Genomic DNA, 18,436 nt, shown 5'->3' on the forward strand with positions numbered 1-18,436 from the left:
GTGGTCAGTGGCTATCTATCCTTTTCATAATATAGTTGAATTACTAGAATTAATAGACATAGAATTATTAGAATGTTTACTTCAGTCATTCAGTATATTTTGATACAACTGGCCTTGTCAACATATAAGGTAAATATAAGTATAGCTAATGAGTAAATAAAATTTTGTATAATTAAAGGACCATAAAGGTTACTATCACACTTATTGACACCTGTTTGTAGATTACTGGAACACTTTTGTACACATGTACAACTTCTTAATTACAACAGTATATTAATGCATTTACATATCTTTACAGTTTACCAACACTTATGGCTACTTGAAGCAATGTAGGATATCAATATACTTATTTACATGTACACTGATGAAAAAAAGGTTGTGAGACATAAACAAACATTGCTAGGCCCATTTCTACATCTGAAAGATGCTGTCTATTCAAATATTATGCTAGTGGTGCTAGCAATGCCTCTATGAGGATGCAAATCAGGTTTCCTTTAAATACGTGTTGTAACAGTCATGGTAGTCACCTTTCAGACTAGATGTGATGAGTTGATGATAATCAAGAATGCCTTTAAAGTAATAAAGATGCCATTATCAACAACTCATAGAGTTTGAACAAAATCATGTAATAGGATTGCAAGAAGCAGAATGTTCCTTCTGTGATATTGTAAAAAGACTTTGCAGCAACAGAGAAGTTGCAGCATTAGAAAATTGCAGCGAAATGCAAGAAGATCTGCAGCGGATAGGCACTTGGTGCAGGGAGTGGCAACTGACCCTTAACATAGAGAAATGTAATGTATTGCGAATACATAGAAAGAAGGACCCTTTATTGTATGATTATATGATAGCGGAACAAACACTGGTAGCAGTTACTTCTGTAAAATATCTGGGAGTATGCCTACAGAACGATTTGAAGTGGAATGATCATATAAAATTAATTGTTGGTAAAGCAGGTGCCAGGTTGAGATTCATTGGGAGAGTCCTTAGAAAATGTAGTCCATCAACAAAGGAGGTGGCTTACTAAACACTCGTTCGACCTGTACAGGGCTATTACAAATGATTGAAGCGATTTCATAAATTCACTGTAGCTCCATTCATTGACATATGGTCACGACACACTACAGATACGTAGAAAAACTCATAAAGTTTTGTTCGGCTGAAGCCACACTTCAGGTTTCTGCCGCCAGAGCGCTCGAGAGCGCAGTGAGACAAAATGGCGACAGGAGCCGAGAAAGCGTATGTCGTGCTTGAAATGCACTCACATCAGTCAGTCATAACAGTGCAACGACACTTCAGGACGAAGTTCAACAAAGATCCACCAACTGCTAACTCCATTCGGCGATGGTATGCGCAGTTTAAAGCTTCTGGATGCCTCTGTAAGGGGAAATCAATGGGTCGGCCTGCAGTGAGCGAAGAAACGGTTGAACGCGTGCGGGCAAGTTTCACATGTAGCCCGCAGAAGTCGACGAATAAAGCAAGCAGGGAGCTAAAAGTACCACAGCCGACGGTTTGGAAAATCTTACGGAAAAGGCTAAAGCAGAAGCCTTACCATTTACAATTGCTACAAGCAACGCTTTGAATTTTTGGCGCGGTTGCAACAGCTCATGGAAGAGGATGCGTTCAGTGCGAAACTTATTTTCAGTGACGAAGCAACATTTTTTCTTAATGGTGAAGTGAACAGAGACAATGTGCGAATCTGGACGGTAGAGAATCCTGATGCAATCGTGCAGCAAATTCACAATTCACCAAAAGTTAACGTGTTTTGTGTAATCTCACGGTTTAAAGTTTACGGCTCCTTTTTCTTCTGCGAAAAAAATGTTACAGGACACGTGTATCTGGACATGCTGGAAAATTGGCTCATGCCACAACTGGAGACCGACAACGCCGACTTCATCTTTCAACAGGATGGTGCTCCACCGCACTTCCATCATGATGTTCGGCATTTCTTAAACAGGAGATTGGAAAACCGATGGATCGGTCGTGGTGGAGATCATGATCAGCAATTCATGTCATGGCCTCCACGCTCTCCCGACTTAACCCCATGCGATTTCTTTCTGTGGGGTTATGTGAATGATTTAGTGTTTAAACCTCCTCTACCAAGAAATGTGCCAGAACTGCGAGCTCACATCAACGATGCTTTCGAACTCATTGATGTGGACATGCTGCGCCGAGTGTGGGAGGAACTTGATTACCGGCTTGATGTCTGCCGAATCACTAAAGGGGCACATATCGAACATTTATGAATGCCTAAAAAAACTTTTTGAGTTTTTGTATGTGTGTGCAAAGCATTGTGAAAATATCTCAAATAATAAAGTTATTGTAGAGCTGTGAAATCGCTTCAGACATTTGTAATAACCCTGTACTTGAGTATTGCTCATCAGTGTGGGATCCATACCAGGTCGGGTTGACAGAGGAGATAGAGAAGATCCAAAGAAGAGTGGCGCGTTTTGTCACAGGGTTATTTGGTAAGCGTAATAGGATTATGGAGATGTTTAGCAAACTCAAGTGGCAGACTCTGCAAGAGAGGTGCTCTGCATCATGGTGTAGCTTGCTGTCCACGTTTCGAGAGGGTGCGTTTCTGGATGAGGTATCAAATATATTGCTTCCCCCTACTTATACCTCCCGAGGAGATCACGAATGTAAAATTAGAGAGATTCGAGCGTGCACAGAGGGTTTCTGGCAGTCGTTCTTCCCGCGAACCATACGCGACTGGAACAGGAAACGGAGGTAATGACAGTGGCACGTAAAGTGCCCTCCGCCACACACTGTTGGGTGGCTTGCAGAGTATAAATGTAGATGTAGATGTAGAATGTATCCACTGTGTCATGTATGACTGCTGACGGCAGTGTTCATGGGAATGTACAGTCACAAGAACACAGGGCTCCAGACTGCCATGTGACACTACCATAGAGTTCAGTATATGACTCTTGTGCATCAAAATGCATCTGCAGCAGCAATATGAGCAGTAGTTGGCAGGACAGTGACACAATGAACTGTTACAAATCGATTACTTCAAGGAAGCTCCAAGCCAGACACCCTGTAGGACATATTCCACTGACCCCAAACCACTGCCATTTGCGACTTCAGTGGTGTCATGCAAGAGCTCATTGGAGCGCAGAGTCCAGGTCTGTCATGTTTTCTGATGAAAGCTGTCCTGCCTTGGTACCAATGACAGCAGTGGTTTGCTTAGAAGGAGGCCAGTTGGGGACCTGCAACAAACTATCTGCATGCTAGAAACACTGGACTTACACTTGGAGTTATGGTCTGGAGTCCAATTTTGTGTAGCAACAGGAACACTTTCTTGGCTATGCCACAGAGCCTGACTACAAATATGTTTGTCAATCTGGTGATTCGACTTATTGTGATGCCATTCATGAATAGCATTTCAGGGGCTGCTTTCCAACAGGATAACGCTTGCCCACATGCTGCTGTTGTAACCCAACAAGCTCTGCAGAATGTTGACATGTTCCCTTGGCTTTCTCAATCACCAGATCTGTCTCCAACTGAGTACATGTGGGACATCATCAGAGGACAACTCCAGTGTCATCCACAACCAGCATTACACATCCCTGTATTGACCGACCAAATGGGCATGGTCATGGGCATGGAACTCCATCCCACAAACTGACATCCTGCGCCTACCTCTACAAAACAATGCATACATGTTTTCATGCTTGCATTCAACATTTTGGTGGTTAAACCAGTTATTAATGTACCAGCATTTCACATTTGCAGTGGCTTATCTCATGCTTATGTTAACCTGTGATTGTGCAATATTAACCACTTAAATATGTTACCTAGACAAATATATTCCCAGAATTTCATTACTCTGAATTAATTACTTCTTGATGTTGTGACTTTTTTTCCATCAGTGAATATAAAAAGACATCAAATTTCAAAAGCTTCTATTCGCTTCTTCTCTGAACTGCTTATTGCCCATATTGTACTCCTGTGCAAGGCTAACCCCCCCCCCTTCCCCTCCCCCAGACAAATTCCTTGAGAAAAGTCTTCCTAACACTTAAATATATTAATCAATGCCCCTTTTCAGAGATACTTTTCTTACCATTGCCATTGCCTCTCTACTTCAGCCACCCACCATCTATTCTTTTACTGCCTAAATAGCAAAACTAATTTACTGCTTGTAGCATCTCATTTCCTAGTATAAATCCCTCACCACTACCTGTTCAAATTTAGCTGCATCCCATTGGCCTAGTTTTGATTTTGTTGTTGTTTCTCTCACAGCCTCCTTTCAGGGCACCATCTATTTCATTCAACTTCTCTTCCACATTCTTTGCTGTCTCTGACAGAACTACAGTGTCACTGGCAGACATCAAAGTTTTTATTTCTTCTCCCTGAAATTTGATGCCTTCTCCAAATTTTGCTTTGGTTTTGATTACTGCTTTTTTTTATTATACAGTTTGAATAACATTGGAGATAGGCTACAACCCTGTTTTATTCTCTTCTCTAGCACAGTTTCTCTTTCTGCAATACATTGTGATATCTCATAGTCTGTACAGGTGAGGTGTGGCTGAGCCAGCAATCAATTGACTCCATTACCATCATTGTTCACTAGCTTTCTGCCTCTAACTTGCATCACTCCTAAAGCCTACAGGGAAGCAATGAAACATTCTCAAGACTTCTATTGCAGCCAGCTGTTTTCCCTGCAATTTTGTGTTTTTAATATATCCTCAAAAAAGGAAGATCATGTTTTCACAGCCAGTAGATAACAATGCCATTAGAGGTTGTGCTCAAGATCAAATAGAACAAGGATGGGAAAGGATATTGGCTGTGACCTTTGCAAAGTATGCATCCTATCATTTATCGTAATCTCCGAGGGAAATCATGGAAAATCAGATGTTGGATAGCCACATAGCGATTATTAGACTGCCCTTTCTGAATGTGATTTCAGTGGCTTAGCCACTGCTCCACCTCACTCTATGAATACATAACAGGAATTCTACTTGCCATTCATCATCTGATAATCATTGACTACTCCATTAGAGAGACAACCTTTGGTAGTTTATGGCTTCATGATTTTGTAACATGTAACAAAGATTCTGGGTGACAATTGTATATTAAAAAATCAGTCAGTCATCATGAAAGTGTCATTTGTTTGTTGGCATAATTTTGCAAAATATGGGCACTCTCAAAAGTTATTGAAAGGAAAAATGTTTTGTGACATGTTCACATTATATGACAGTGCATTTTCAGGGCCCACTTCTTGGACATATTATTTCTTATCAAAATATAGTCATGAAATTATAAATTTGTGTTTTGTGTGCTAAAATTACAAGATCTATTCATTTCAAAAAATAAAGAAAGTATTTTGTCAATTTTCAGGTGAAAAAGGGCTATATTCAAGAACTGATGACATATTCCTTTTAGCTTTTTTAAGAGCAAGAAAACACAATGTGAATGAAGCGTTCAAATTGGTAAGATTGTGGAATTGTACCAGCATGCTAATTTTCTTCCATTGTAAGTTTGCAAGTCTCAACAAAATACTGAAGTTCTCTTTACCTCTGTACATAGGTAAAGGATATGTATATAGCCCAGTAAGGTCTAACAGCAGATGTAGTATTGAAATGGCACTGATATTTGGTTTATTTACAACAGTGGGATACTGTGCATAAATGAAGCAATTTTTTTATATATGTGTAATAGCATTCCATTTCACTGGCATGTTATGTATTCATCACATCACCTCTTTCATTCAATTAGTGATGCTAGTTTCAAAACTTTTTCTTTTTTTGAAATTTTTCTTCTACTTGTATTGAAAAATCTAGCACCTTAATATTCACATGAAACATCGTGTCTTTCTGATCTTTCTTGTGAATCTCAATTCACTTGGATCTTGTGAGTCATTATGGTGAAGGAAGTAAATTAATATTTGAGGTTGTCTGAACTGATCTTTCCTGTTACACCCTTGTTTTAACAACGTTTCTGGTCTGCCTTCAGCTCAAAAACTTTTACAAAATTAAAAAGGCACATCCAAAACAACTTGAATGCTGTCTTCCATCAGAAAAAGGATATGTTTATGACATGGATGTAATGACAGTGCTAGACCAAAAAGATAACGATGGAAGGATTGTAGTTATCATGAGATTTGGTAAGTGTCATTTTTAAAGATCAATAACTGCATTTATGTATTGTTGATATAGTTGCACTTAAATATTTTGACACACTGAAAATTCAATTATTTACTGATTCTGAATCTGCTGCATGAGTACAGACATTTATTTAAAGTCTTTCAAGGTAAGTATTTTTCACATAACATAACTCCTTATGTGACTGATTATAATACTTTCTTAAGTACACGTACTATTAACTCTTCAGATTAAGTGTAATAGAATTGTTTTTTATTACCAAGATTAATTAAATGACAGCCTTTCAGAAAAAGTGGATTTCAAAAAGATTGTCTTAGAAGAATGCTTCCGGTTGACAGCAACAGTGCTTTCATTTTGCTGTGAAGATCCTCATGTTCAGATTTCTGGTGCAGTATTTATTGTGGATATGACAGGGTACGGACTTCAACATTTCCTAGTTGCAACACCATCAAACTTATCACTTTTCGTTAAAATGTTCCAGGTAAAAATCAGCATTCCATTACTGCAACTAATATTATGCCATGTATGCTTATGAAAAAAATATGTTTGTGTGAAGTAATATTTTATGTATGAAAATATGGATTTGCAGGATAGCTTCCCTTTGAGGCTCAAGGGTATCCATGTTGTAAATGCACCATCACTTTTTAGTGCAGTGTTTGCACTTTGTAAACCATTTTTGAAAGAAAAGCTGAGAAGAAGAGTGAGTATTATATCAAGATAATATGGGTATAATCTGAAACAGCTACCTTTCTTAGAGACTTTCTTTATTCTAGTGTAGCAACATATTATAATAAGACCATAAATACTTTAGGATTAAAGGAGACCACTTACTGAAATCCTATGTTGTTGATAGGCACACGCAAAAGAAATAAAACTTGCTAGCTTTTGAAGTTTTCCTTAGCACACGAACGGCATACGCATGCCTATGTCCCTATGTGGTGCCAGATAGACTAGCAGTGCCAGTGCTATTGTTTGGTAGGTGGATTGATTATGGTGTGTGTGTGTGTGTGTGTGTGTGTGTGTGTGTGTGTGTGTGTGTGAGAGAGAGAGAGAGAGAGAGAGAGAGAGAGAGAGAGAGTTCATCAAAGGATAACTTCAAAAGCTAGCAAGTTTTCTTTCATTTGTGTATGTCTACAGACAACTCCACACCTCTGCTTTTCGGTGAGCAGCCTCCCTTAATCCTCAAGTATTTAGACTCCACAAGACCTTTTCTACAATGTTTATAATAAGACTACATTATTGTTGTAATATGTATATGAAGATGTAAATGTTAGACCTGTTTCTAATGACTAAATTTTTCAGATTCATATTCATGGTAGAAACATGTCTTCCCTGCATGAATATGTGCCTTTTGAGATACTACCAAAGCAGTTAGGAGGAATGCTTCCTGATTTCAACTTCAGTTCGTTCAGATCCAAAATTCAACATAATGAAAACATGATCAAAGGTAATATATTCATAGTTTGGTGTTAATCAGTGCTGTTTCTAAGAACTGTCATATTTAAATTTCTCATGAAGCATGCATACAACAAGGTAACCAAGAAAATTTTGCAAAAACTAAGCCATTGACTGGAAATCTAACTTAATATGTTTTAGGCAAAATTCAACAGTGGAAAATCGAGCAGGAAATGTAATAATGATGTGAAAATGCTAGTTGCTACTCACCATTTAGCGGAGATGCTTAGGCACAGATAGGCACAGCAAAAAGACTCTCAGAAAATGAGTTTTTGACCAACAAGGCCTTCATCAGACATTTAAACACACACACATACAAACACACACACATGGACACACACACACACACACACACACACACACACACATTCAAATGCATATGTTTTAGCATTGCTTATACTGAGTGTTTCTGTAATGATACAAGCTATCAAGTATGTTAGAAACAGACAAATGTATCACTTTGAGAAAGGGAGCCCTGGTTTTTAAATGATTTAGTCAATATTTATGGGTGAAAAATAAGAAAACTGTTGGTCTGCTCATGACAAATTTTGTAATACTTTTATTTGTTTACTTGACCTGCGTAAAGTGCTGCATTCAAAATGTTTTCAAAGTGATATCCTCCTGTTTCAATAAAGGCAACACTAGTGTGCAAAGTTGTGTTGTACCCATTCAAGAAACCCTGGAGTTGTCAAACAATGTTATAGGGAATTAGAATTCATATCAGAAGAGACTGATCAGTCTCAGCAAGTGTTTCATATGCAAGACCTTTCAAATTACCCCCCCTAGAAAAAATAAAATAATCTCAGATCATATGACCACACTGACAAAGAATGTAAGGCCTCCTCTTCCTACACAACCTTCAGGGTACACCTAATGCAAGTGTTCATAAATGACGTGGGAAACGTGAGCTTGAGCTCCATCATGTTGGAACCACCTAATTTTATGAAAATCAAGTGGAATTTCTTCCAACAGTCTGGGTAATATGTTACTCAAAAACACAAATGTACAGTGAAGTGACTTCACCAACTCAGAGACTCACTTGTTAGTAGTATGCATCTTGATGTCATCACCATTAATGCAGTCCACCTTTAATTAATTGTAAAAAATGGATTTCAGTTGATTTAAAAGAAAGTTGTATCCTGACATTCAAACTATGATGTTGTGGTTTTGATGCATCTACAAAACTGTTTTCAACAATAGACCAAATTCCATGAGAGAGAAGTAGATTACATAAAATGGGAAAGGACTAAATGATAGCTCTAGAACAGGTATCATCTAGAAAGTTTCTGCTTGACATTGTCTAATTCTGTTTCAAAGTTAAAAACTTAAATAATGTGTCAGGTTGTTTAATGAATAGCTGAAAATCATTAGCTGTAGCCCTGTTTGTTTCAACTCTTACTGTTAACTTCTATACATTTCCACTTTTATGACACAAGCTGATCATGGCAAAATCTTACAATTTAATTGCAAGAGTATCAATGTTTTTATATTTCTATTTCCTGTTAATGTATGTGATCATTTCTGATTTAACTACACTCTTTGGAGCGATTCACGGTTCCTGAATAACAGTATAAACTGTAATATGAAGTCATTATGTCATATGGCCATAGCAACACAAAATAAAACAATAAAACCATGCTTAATTGCTGTAAAAACTGATTGCAGCACATTTTTAACATTGTTACATGAGTACAATTCATTGAGTGATAACTCATCCATTGCTCTAACCCACAAATTTCACACAGAAACACAATACATACACTGACTGTGTAATTTTGTGCTCTCGGGTGTGATCCATCACTGGCAATTGTTGATTCCCTAAACCAACAATGTAGATGCTGTTGTTTACAATTTCATAGTTACAAAACTATAATATTAGTGCATTTGCAGTTATAACAGTATTATCATACATGTACCTAGGACGTTAAATCATCAGTTATCATAAAACTAATGTTTGTGTGTAACCTAATGAATTATTATGATTTATTTTGATTGTTTCAATGGCAGTGAATGTTCTCATCTATCAAACAATCTCCATTAATCAATTCTTTACGTCAGACTATCTGCCTCTACAAATTATGTGAGCATTATCTTTCATAAATTACGTTTTTATTTTCAAAACCTAAATTATCTTTCATGAATCATTTTGATTTTCTCCCACAAACAAACTTCACCACTCAAGTTATTTAGCATAGCAGATAGACGAGATCACATGAAAAATTGTTAGACAATAATCTACAGAAATCAGATTTAGTACTTCCTTGGTTGTTGCCTTTTACTGAACAAGGGTTTTTAGCCAGATACCTGGCTTAAGGTTCTACTCTTGAAATGGTCAAGTGTGCAGACTACCACAGAATCATAGAGAAAGAACACCACTGTGAGGAATGTCAGCCTTATTTTCATAATATAATGTAATTGGATAGATAAAAAAATCTACTCACCAAGCAGCAGCAGGAGAACAAACACATAAAAAAAGGTTTTACTTATGCAAGTTCTCTGAGCCAGTGGCTCCTTCTTCCAGCAGAAGGGTTGACAGTGAGGGGGGAGAGGTGAACGATGAGGACTGGAGAGGTTTAGGAAAAAGGGTACAGTTTGGAAAAATCACCCAGAAGCCCTGGTCAGGGTAGACTTACCAAACAGGATGAGAAGGAAAGACTGATTATTGGGGACTGCACTAGACAATATTTTAAAACCTGAGAGCTTAAAGGTGGATGGAGGGGTAATATCCAAGACAGAGATTACTGCTAAAACATTGTGCATGAGTTAATAATAGTGAAAAAGCTAAATGCATTGTATGTAACAGGGGGGAGGGGGATAGCAAAAAACTGACAGGTCAGAAAATGAAAGATACAGAAAACTAAACTGGAATGAAGAAAGGAGTAGTTATTGTGAAGAAATGCTGAGACAGAAGAAATTAATGTAAATTAAGGCCAAGTGGGTGTCAAGAACCAAGAATGTGGTGTAGTGACAGTTCCCACCTGTGTAGTTCTGAGAAACTGGTTTTTGGGGGGAAGAATCCAGATGCTGCATGTGATGAAACAGGCACTGAGATCATGACTGTCATGCTGTAGAGCATATTCTACAACAGGATATTGTGTGTTGTTGGTATACACCCTCTGTTTATGCACATTCAACCCAGCTGATAGTTTGAAGGTAGTCATGTTGATGTAAGAGGCTGAACAGTGTTTACATAACAGCTGGTATATGACATGTCATTTTGCAGGTGGCTCTCCCTTTGATGGTATATGTTACAGGGATTGCAGGGGTGGTATGAATGGTGGTAGAAGGATGCGTAGAGCAAGTCTTGCAGCATGGACAGTCACAGGGATGGCAGCCATAGGGTAGCGGGATGGCTGCAACTAGAATAGCTTTTTGTCACCCTTCCAGTCTCCAAAATATCCTTATCAGACCCTATGCTCCTTCTGCACCCATCTCCCTATCCTATGGCTCCTACTCCTGTGACTGTCCCTGTACAAGACTTGCCCTATGCACCCTCCTACTACCAACTATACCACTCCTGTAACTGGCAAAACATAAGTTATCAAAGGGAGAGCCACCTGTGAAATTACATGTATCATATACCAACTGCTCTGTAAACAATGTTTGGCCTTTTACATCGGCATAACTACCACCAAGCTATAAGTTAGGATGAATAGGCATAAGCAGCAGATATATACTGGCAACACATAATATCCTGTTGCAGAGCATGATTTTCAACATGACAGTTGTGATCTCAGTGCCTGTTTCATCACATATGCCATCTGGATTCTTCCCCCAGACAGCAGTTTCTCAGAACTCCGCAGTTGGGACCTAGTATACAACATGTCCTTTCTTCTCGTCACCCACTTGGCTTAATTTACATTAATTTCTACTCCTTTCTTCATTCCAGTTTGTTGTTGTTGTTGTGGTCTTCAGTCCTGAGACTGGTTTGATGCAGCTCTCCATGCTACTCTATCCTGTGCAAGCTTCTTCATCTCCCAGTACCTACTGCAACCTACATCCTTCTGAATCTGCTTAGTGTATTCATCTCTTGGTCCCCCTCTACGACTTTTACCCTCCACGCTGCCCTCCAATGCTAAATTTGTGATCCCTTGATGCCTCAAAACATGTCCTACCAACCGATCCCTTCTTCTAGTCAAGTTGTGCCACAAACTTCTCTTCTCCCCAATCCTATTCAATACCTCCTCATTAGTTACGTGATCTACCCACCTTATCTTCAGCATTCTTCTGTAGCACCACATTTCAAAAGCTTCTATTCTCTTCTTGTCCAAACTGGTTATCGTCCATGTTTCACTTCCATACATGGCTACATTCCATACAAATACTTTCAGAAACGACTCCCTGACACTTAAATCTATACTCGATGTTAACAAATTTCTCTTCTTCAGAAACGATTTCCTTGCCATTGCCAGTCTACATTTTATATCCTCTCTACTTCGACCATCATCAGTTATTTTACTCCCTAAATAGCAAAACTCCTTTACTACTTTAAGTGTCTCATTTCCTAATCTAATCCCCTCAGCATCACCCGATTTAATTTGACTACATTCCATTATCCTCATTTTGCTTTTGTTGATGTTCATCTTATATCCTCCTTTCAAGACACTGTCCATTCCGTTCAACTGCTCTTCCAAGTCCTTTGCTGTCTCTGACAGAATTACAATGTCATCGGCGAACCTCAAAGTTTTTACTTCTTCTCCATGAATTTTAATACCTACTCCGAATTTTTCTTTTGTTTCCTTTACTGCTTGCTCAATATACAGATTGAATAACATCGGGGAGAGGCTACAACCCTGTCTCACTCCTTTCCCAACCACTGCTTCCCTTTCATGCCCCTCGACTCTTATAACTACCATCTGGTTTCTGTACAAATTGTAAATAGCCTTTCGCTCCCTGTATTTTATCCCCGCCACCTTCAGAATTTGAAAGAGAGTATTCCAGTTAAAGTTGCCAAAAGCTTTCTCTAAGTCTACAAATGCTAGAAACGTAGGTTTGCCTTTTCTTAATCTTTCTTCTAAGATAAGTCGTAAGGTTAGTATTGCCTCACGTGTTCCAACATTTCTACGGAATCCAAACTGATCTACCCCGAGGTCAACTTCTACCAGTTTTTCCATTCGTCTGTAAAGAATTCGTGTTAGTATTTTGCAGCTGTGACTTATTAAACTGATAGTTCGGTAATTTTCACATCTGTCAACACCTGCTTTCTTTGGGATTGGAATTATTATATTCTTCTTGAAGTCTATGGGTATTTCGCCTGTCTCATACATCTTGCTCACCAGATGGTAGAGTTTTGTCATGACTGGCTCTCCCAAGGCCATCAGTAGTTCTAATGGAATGTTGTCTACTCCCGGGGCCTTGTTTCGCCTCAGGTCTTTCAGTGCTCTGTCAAACTCTTCACGCAGTATCTTATCTCTCATTTCATCTTCATCTACATCCTCTTCCATTTCCATAATATTGTCCTCAAGCACATCGCCCTTGTATAAACCCTCTATATACTCCTTCCACTTTTCTGCCTTCCCTTCTTTGCTTAGAACTGGGTTGCCATCTGAGCTCTTGATATTCATACAAGTGGTTCTCTTCTCTCCAAAGGTCTCTTTAATTTTCCTGTAGGCAGTATCTATTTTACCCCTAGTGAGACAAGCCTCTACATCCTTACATTTGTCCTCTAGCCATCCCTGCTTAGCCATTTTGCACTTTCTGTCGATCTCATTTTTGAGACGTTTGTATTCCCTTTTGCCTGCTTCATTTACTGCATTTTTATATTTTCTCCTTTCATCAATTAAATTCAATATTTCTTCTGTTACTCAAGGATTTCTATTAGCCCTCGTCTTTTTACCTACTTGATCCTCTGCTGCCTTCACTACTTCATCCCTCAGAGCTACCCATTCTTTTTCTACTGTACTTCTTTCCCCCATTCCTGTCACGTGTTCCCTTATGCTCTCCCTGAAACTCTCTACAACCTCTGGTTCTTTCAGTTTATCCAGGTCCCATCTCCTTAAATTCCCACCTTTTTGCAGTTTCTTCAGTTTCAATCTGCAGTTCATAACCAATAGATTGTGGTCAGAATCCACATCTGCCCCTGGAAATGTCTTACAATTTAAAACCTGGTTCCTAAATCTCTGTCTTACCATTATATAATCTATCTGATACCTATTAGTATCTCCAGGATTCTTCCAGGTATACAACCTCCTTTTATGATTCTTGAACCAAGTGTTAGCTATGATTAAGTTATGCTCTGTGCAAAATTCTACAAGGCGGCTTCCTCTTTCATTTCTTCCCCCCAATCCATATTCACCTACTATGTTTCCTTCTCTCCCTTTTCCTACTGACGAATTCCAGTCACCCATGACTATTAAATTTTCGTCTCCCTTCACTACCTGAATAATTTCTTTTATCTCGTCATACATTTCATCAATTTCTTCATCATCTGCAGAGCTAGTTGGCATATAAACTTGTACTACTGTAGTAGGCATGGGCTTTGTGTCTATCTTGGCCACAATAATGCATTCACTATGCTGTTTGTAGTAGCTAACCCGCACTCCTATTTTTTTATTCATTATTAAACCTACTCCTGCATTACCCCTATTTGATTTTGTATTTATAACCCTGTAATCACCTGACCAAAAGTCTTGTTCCTCCTGCCACCGAACTTCACTAATTCCCACTATATCTAACTTTAACCTATCCATTTCCCTTTTTAAATTTTCTAACCTACCTGCCCGATTAAGGGATCTGACATTCCACGCTCCGATCCGTAGAATGCCAGTTTTCTTTCTCCTGATAACGACGTCCTCTTGAGTAGTCCCCGCCCGGAGATCCGAATGGGGGACTATTTTACCTCCGGAATATTTTACCCAAGAGGACGCCATCATCATTTAATCATACAGTAAAGCTGCATGCCCTCGGGAAAAATTACGGCTGTAGTTTCCCCTTACTTTCAGCCGTTCGCAGTACCAGCACAGCAAGGCCGTTTTGGTTAATGTTACAAGGCCAGATCAGTCAATCATCCAGACTGTTGCCCCTGCAACTACTGAAAAGGCTGCTGCCCCTCTTCAGGAACCGCATGTTTGTCTGGCCTCTCAACAGATACCCCTCCGTTGTGGTTGCACCTACGGTACGGCCATCTGTATCGCTGAGGCACGCAAGCCTCCCCACCAATGTCAAGGTCCATGGTTCATGGGGGAAGCATTCCAGTTTAGTTTTCTAAATCTTTCATTTTCTGACCTGTCTATTTTTAGCCATCCACCTCCCACCTCTGTTACATACAATGCACTTAGTTTCTTCACTCTTATTAACTAATCCATGATGTTTTAGCAGTAATCTTTGCCTTGGATATTACTCTGTCTACCACCTTTAATCTCCCAGGTTTTAAAATCTCATCCAGTGCAGTCCCCAACAATCAGTCTTTCCTTCTTTCCCTGTCTGGTAAGTCTCCCATGACCCAGGGCTCTGGATGACTTTTCTGAACTCTACCCCTTTTCCTAAATCTCTCCACTCCTTTTCCTCCACCCCTCTCCATTCCCTTTCAACTCTTCTGGCAGAAGAAGGAGCCACTGGCTCTGATAGCTTGCATAAATAAAACCATTTTTTATGTGTGAGTTCTCCTGTCACCGCTTGGTGAGCAGATTTTTTTTAAATATCAGTTTACATTATATTGACAAAAAGGATTATTTTCATATTGGATGTTGTGATACGATCTCCATGAATATGATGCTCTTCACTTCTGACCAGATGCAAATATTATTTCTATCACTATATAATACTAAAAAAAGAACAGTTAATATTTAAACTTAAACATGACTGGAAACTTCAGTTCACAGAAGTAATTTTAGGACTAGATGAGAAGGCTAAGTTGCATTTCAGCTGTCCAAATCAGTGAAAATATTCAGCAAATAGTGCGAATCTGAAAGTTTCAGTCTAGTACTTTAAATAGCTTCAGTACTCTGGAAAATGTGGATAAAACATAAAGACAACTTAACAACTTTAGAAGCAGTCTGACAATATCCGGCAGGTAGATGTAGGTGGTGCAAGGTAAGGCTAGAAAGGAAAGTGTTCATAAGATCAAGAAGGCCTTATTGCAGGGCAGAAGACTATCAGAATTGGTACAAAACCCTTCAATAAATGGTTGCCAGGTCACTACTATAGTGAAGCCACTTGCTGGGGCAATCATGCCACCTGTGATTTTGGTCTTTGGAGAATGATTTTGGAAAAGAAGATCATGTAATAGTGGTAGGAGGTGTAGGCAACAGTTTGGGCTGAAACTTCATTCACACAATTGATGATGGCATCAGGCACATTGCTGAGAATGCTCCTGACACTAGTGTGAAATTGTTGTCACTCTGAGAGGTACGTTAAGCTCTACAGAAGGCATTCTGTGAATTGTGTGATTGCAGAGTTTGGAAAATTCCTTAAAACAGTAGGGGCTTTATGTATCATAGACACCATGATTTGAATCTGAATGCTTCTGGTAAGAAGCTGTTGGAAGCATCCATTCAAATTAAAGAGGTGTCCATCTTATCCCAATGATTTTCAATGTTTTCTTTAGACATTTTTAGATCTTTTTTTAGCATAAATTCTCTCAAAAGATACCCAAAACATAGATCTATAGAATAAATACAGCTGCAGTTGAAACAGCTACTAAAAAAATTAAAATTCTGCCGCTTTTACAAAGCCTTAGAACTTCAGAAACGTTCATTTACTAACTTACACAAAACCTCAAAGCCCCAGTAATAAACAGAATTAACTCCTATAACTAATATACTGAAATGTGAAAAGGCAGATGGAATATCTCCAAATATGTTGCATTTATCAGAACATCAGTGAAATTGAACAGTTTGTATTGATTAAAACAAGCTAATATTGTAATGTGGTGAAACAAGCAAAGGGAAAGGGGTAGTTGTTACAGGTACAAAAAATGGAGAAGGAAAAAACTAAGTCACCAGTTGTGTGGTTCAGCAGCTATTTGTTGAACAGATCTTCAAATGTGGTGACTCACTAATGAATCAGGAAACATACAAACTCGTTGTACTGACATTTACGGGCCACCAGCAGGACGTACTTTAAGCTTCATAAAACTGATAGAAATAGATTTAATAAGGTTATGCAGATTTAACTCAAGACTCATTATTTGTGGAGATTTTTATGTCAATTTGCAGTAATATTGATCTGACTGAGCACTTCTAAAGTTGTCAGTGACCAGTTTTGGATTATTTGCCTCAACTAAGTTGCCAGTAAGTGCTAATGGACATAGTGATACACCCATGATGATTATTTTTAGATCTCTGTACCTCTGGTGATTATGGTGTAACAATTATAGTTACCGGTTTTCAGTTAATACTACAATAGACAGATATAAAAGTAAAAGTACACAACACAGTCCTAGCATTGTGAACTATCAGTTCATTTCTTGAGGAGGAGAGGTGGATAGATTGCGGAAGAGTGAGAAGAAAGGGCAGAACACTCATACCAGAGGATGAAGTGGCCCATCTGCAGTGAGGAAAAGGATGGACAGATGCGAATGGGGAGTCATCAGTGAGAGTAGATCAGTTAGTACAGTACCAGACTCAGTCCAGAGAGGATGGAATGAGAAGTAAAGATAGATTGAAAGGGAGATAAATAGATTCCTTAAGAATGAGGAAGAGATAAGAAAGGAGAATGTAGATGAAAAAGTAAAAGTGCTAAATAAATAATTAAATGAAACAAATAAGTAAACAGAGATTGTAGCCACATGGGTTGAGAGATTGAAGGATCTGTTGTAATGACATTTCTCAACTATGCAGTTTAGAGAAGCTATAATTGTAGGGGGGAATTCAGATACTTTCATTCATGAAGCGGCTCCACAGTTCAGCATATTAGTCCTAGCAGCATGCTCTGTATTGGATTGTTATGTTTGCTCCTGGCCACAGTCTGGTGGTGATTATTCAGTCAGGTGGACACCTGGTTGGTGATATTGGCCACATAAAATCTTCCTTTTCAGGAAATTTTATTAGTGTGACTTCTGTAACATTCCTGCAGAAAAAAATTATTCTCAAATTTATTTATACTTCTGGATTAAAGTTGGCCTTTATGGTCCACCATTGTATTTACTTTTGTTTAATAGTTTTTTTGTCTCCTCATAAAGATATTCAACTTTTTGTCAATATTCCAAAGTGTAATTTAGTTGTCTAACATCTTCATTTTTTAAGTATTTAATATTTTTAACATTATTTCAGACCCAAATCATTTAAAATATTATTTAATTTTCCCGAACATTGTATTATGTGTCAATTTGCTCAGACATCTAAATGTTTTATGAATAATGAAAAACTGATGTTCAGAACTTTTTTTTCAGCATGGAACAAATATGGATATGGTATGAAACCTCAAGACAGTTTCAAAAGTGGAATTTGAAAATGAATGTCAAGGTTTAGCTGACTATTTCTAACATGTATGTCTTTAGATGGTAAGAGAAATTGTTATGTAAACAATTGTATAAAAAGTCAGTAAAATACAATACAGAATTCTAGTACTATGTTATTCAATAAAAACAACAGAAACATTTTTGCAATGAGTATCAATAATATCACTGAAATAATGCAGAAGTGTATATCCTAGAAACAAAGTACCTTGAACATTATTCTTGAACAAAGTATATTGAACATTATTCTCAAACAAAGTATCTTGAACATTATTCTATTACAGATTCTTAGTCGTTTTACAATAGAATAATAAACTGAATGTGAAGGACCATGTACACCAGCTGTCTGTGTTATCATATATTTTTTAAGTCTGCTTACTTTCTTTAGTATTGCCTATATCATTATTTTATTCCAAACTACCATCCTACTTTTCTGACAGTTCTAATAATGTCCACATATGCACAATTCATGTTCAGTGTC

General features: G+C 38.2%; 1 protein-coding gene across 1 annotated transcript in view; it reads left to right on the plus strand.

Annotated features, from left to right (window-relative positions):
* LOC126234542 (clavesin-2-like) overlaps positions 1 to 18,061 on the plus strand; it is an 81,324-nt gene extending 63,263 nt beyond the window's left edge. Inside the window, exons 3-8 of the mRNA XM_049943237.1 lie at positions 5,341 to 5,432; positions 5,956 to 6,106; positions 6,392 to 6,585; positions 6,694 to 6,804; positions 7,407 to 7,551; positions 17,890 to 18,061. Of these exons, the coding sequence (XP_049799194.1) occupies positions 5,341 to 5,432; positions 5,956 to 6,106; positions 6,392 to 6,585; positions 6,694 to 6,804; positions 7,407 to 7,551; positions 17,890 to 17,948 (752 nt within the window). The 3' untranslated portion in view covers positions 17,949 to 18,061. The remainder of the gene's footprint in view (positions 1 to 5,340; positions 5,433 to 5,955; positions 6,107 to 6,391; positions 6,586 to 6,693; positions 6,805 to 7,406; positions 7,552 to 17,889) is intronic.
* The last annotated feature ends 375 nt before the right edge of the window (positions 18,062 to 18,436 follow it).

The sequence above is a fragment of the Schistocerca nitens genome, chromosome 2 (assembly GCF_023898315.1).
Source record: "Schistocerca nitens isolate TAMUIC-IGC-003100 chromosome 2, iqSchNite1.1, whole genome shotgun sequence".
NCBI classification, from domain to species: domain Eukaryota; kingdom Metazoa; phylum Arthropoda; class Insecta; order Orthoptera; family Acrididae; genus Schistocerca; species Schistocerca nitens.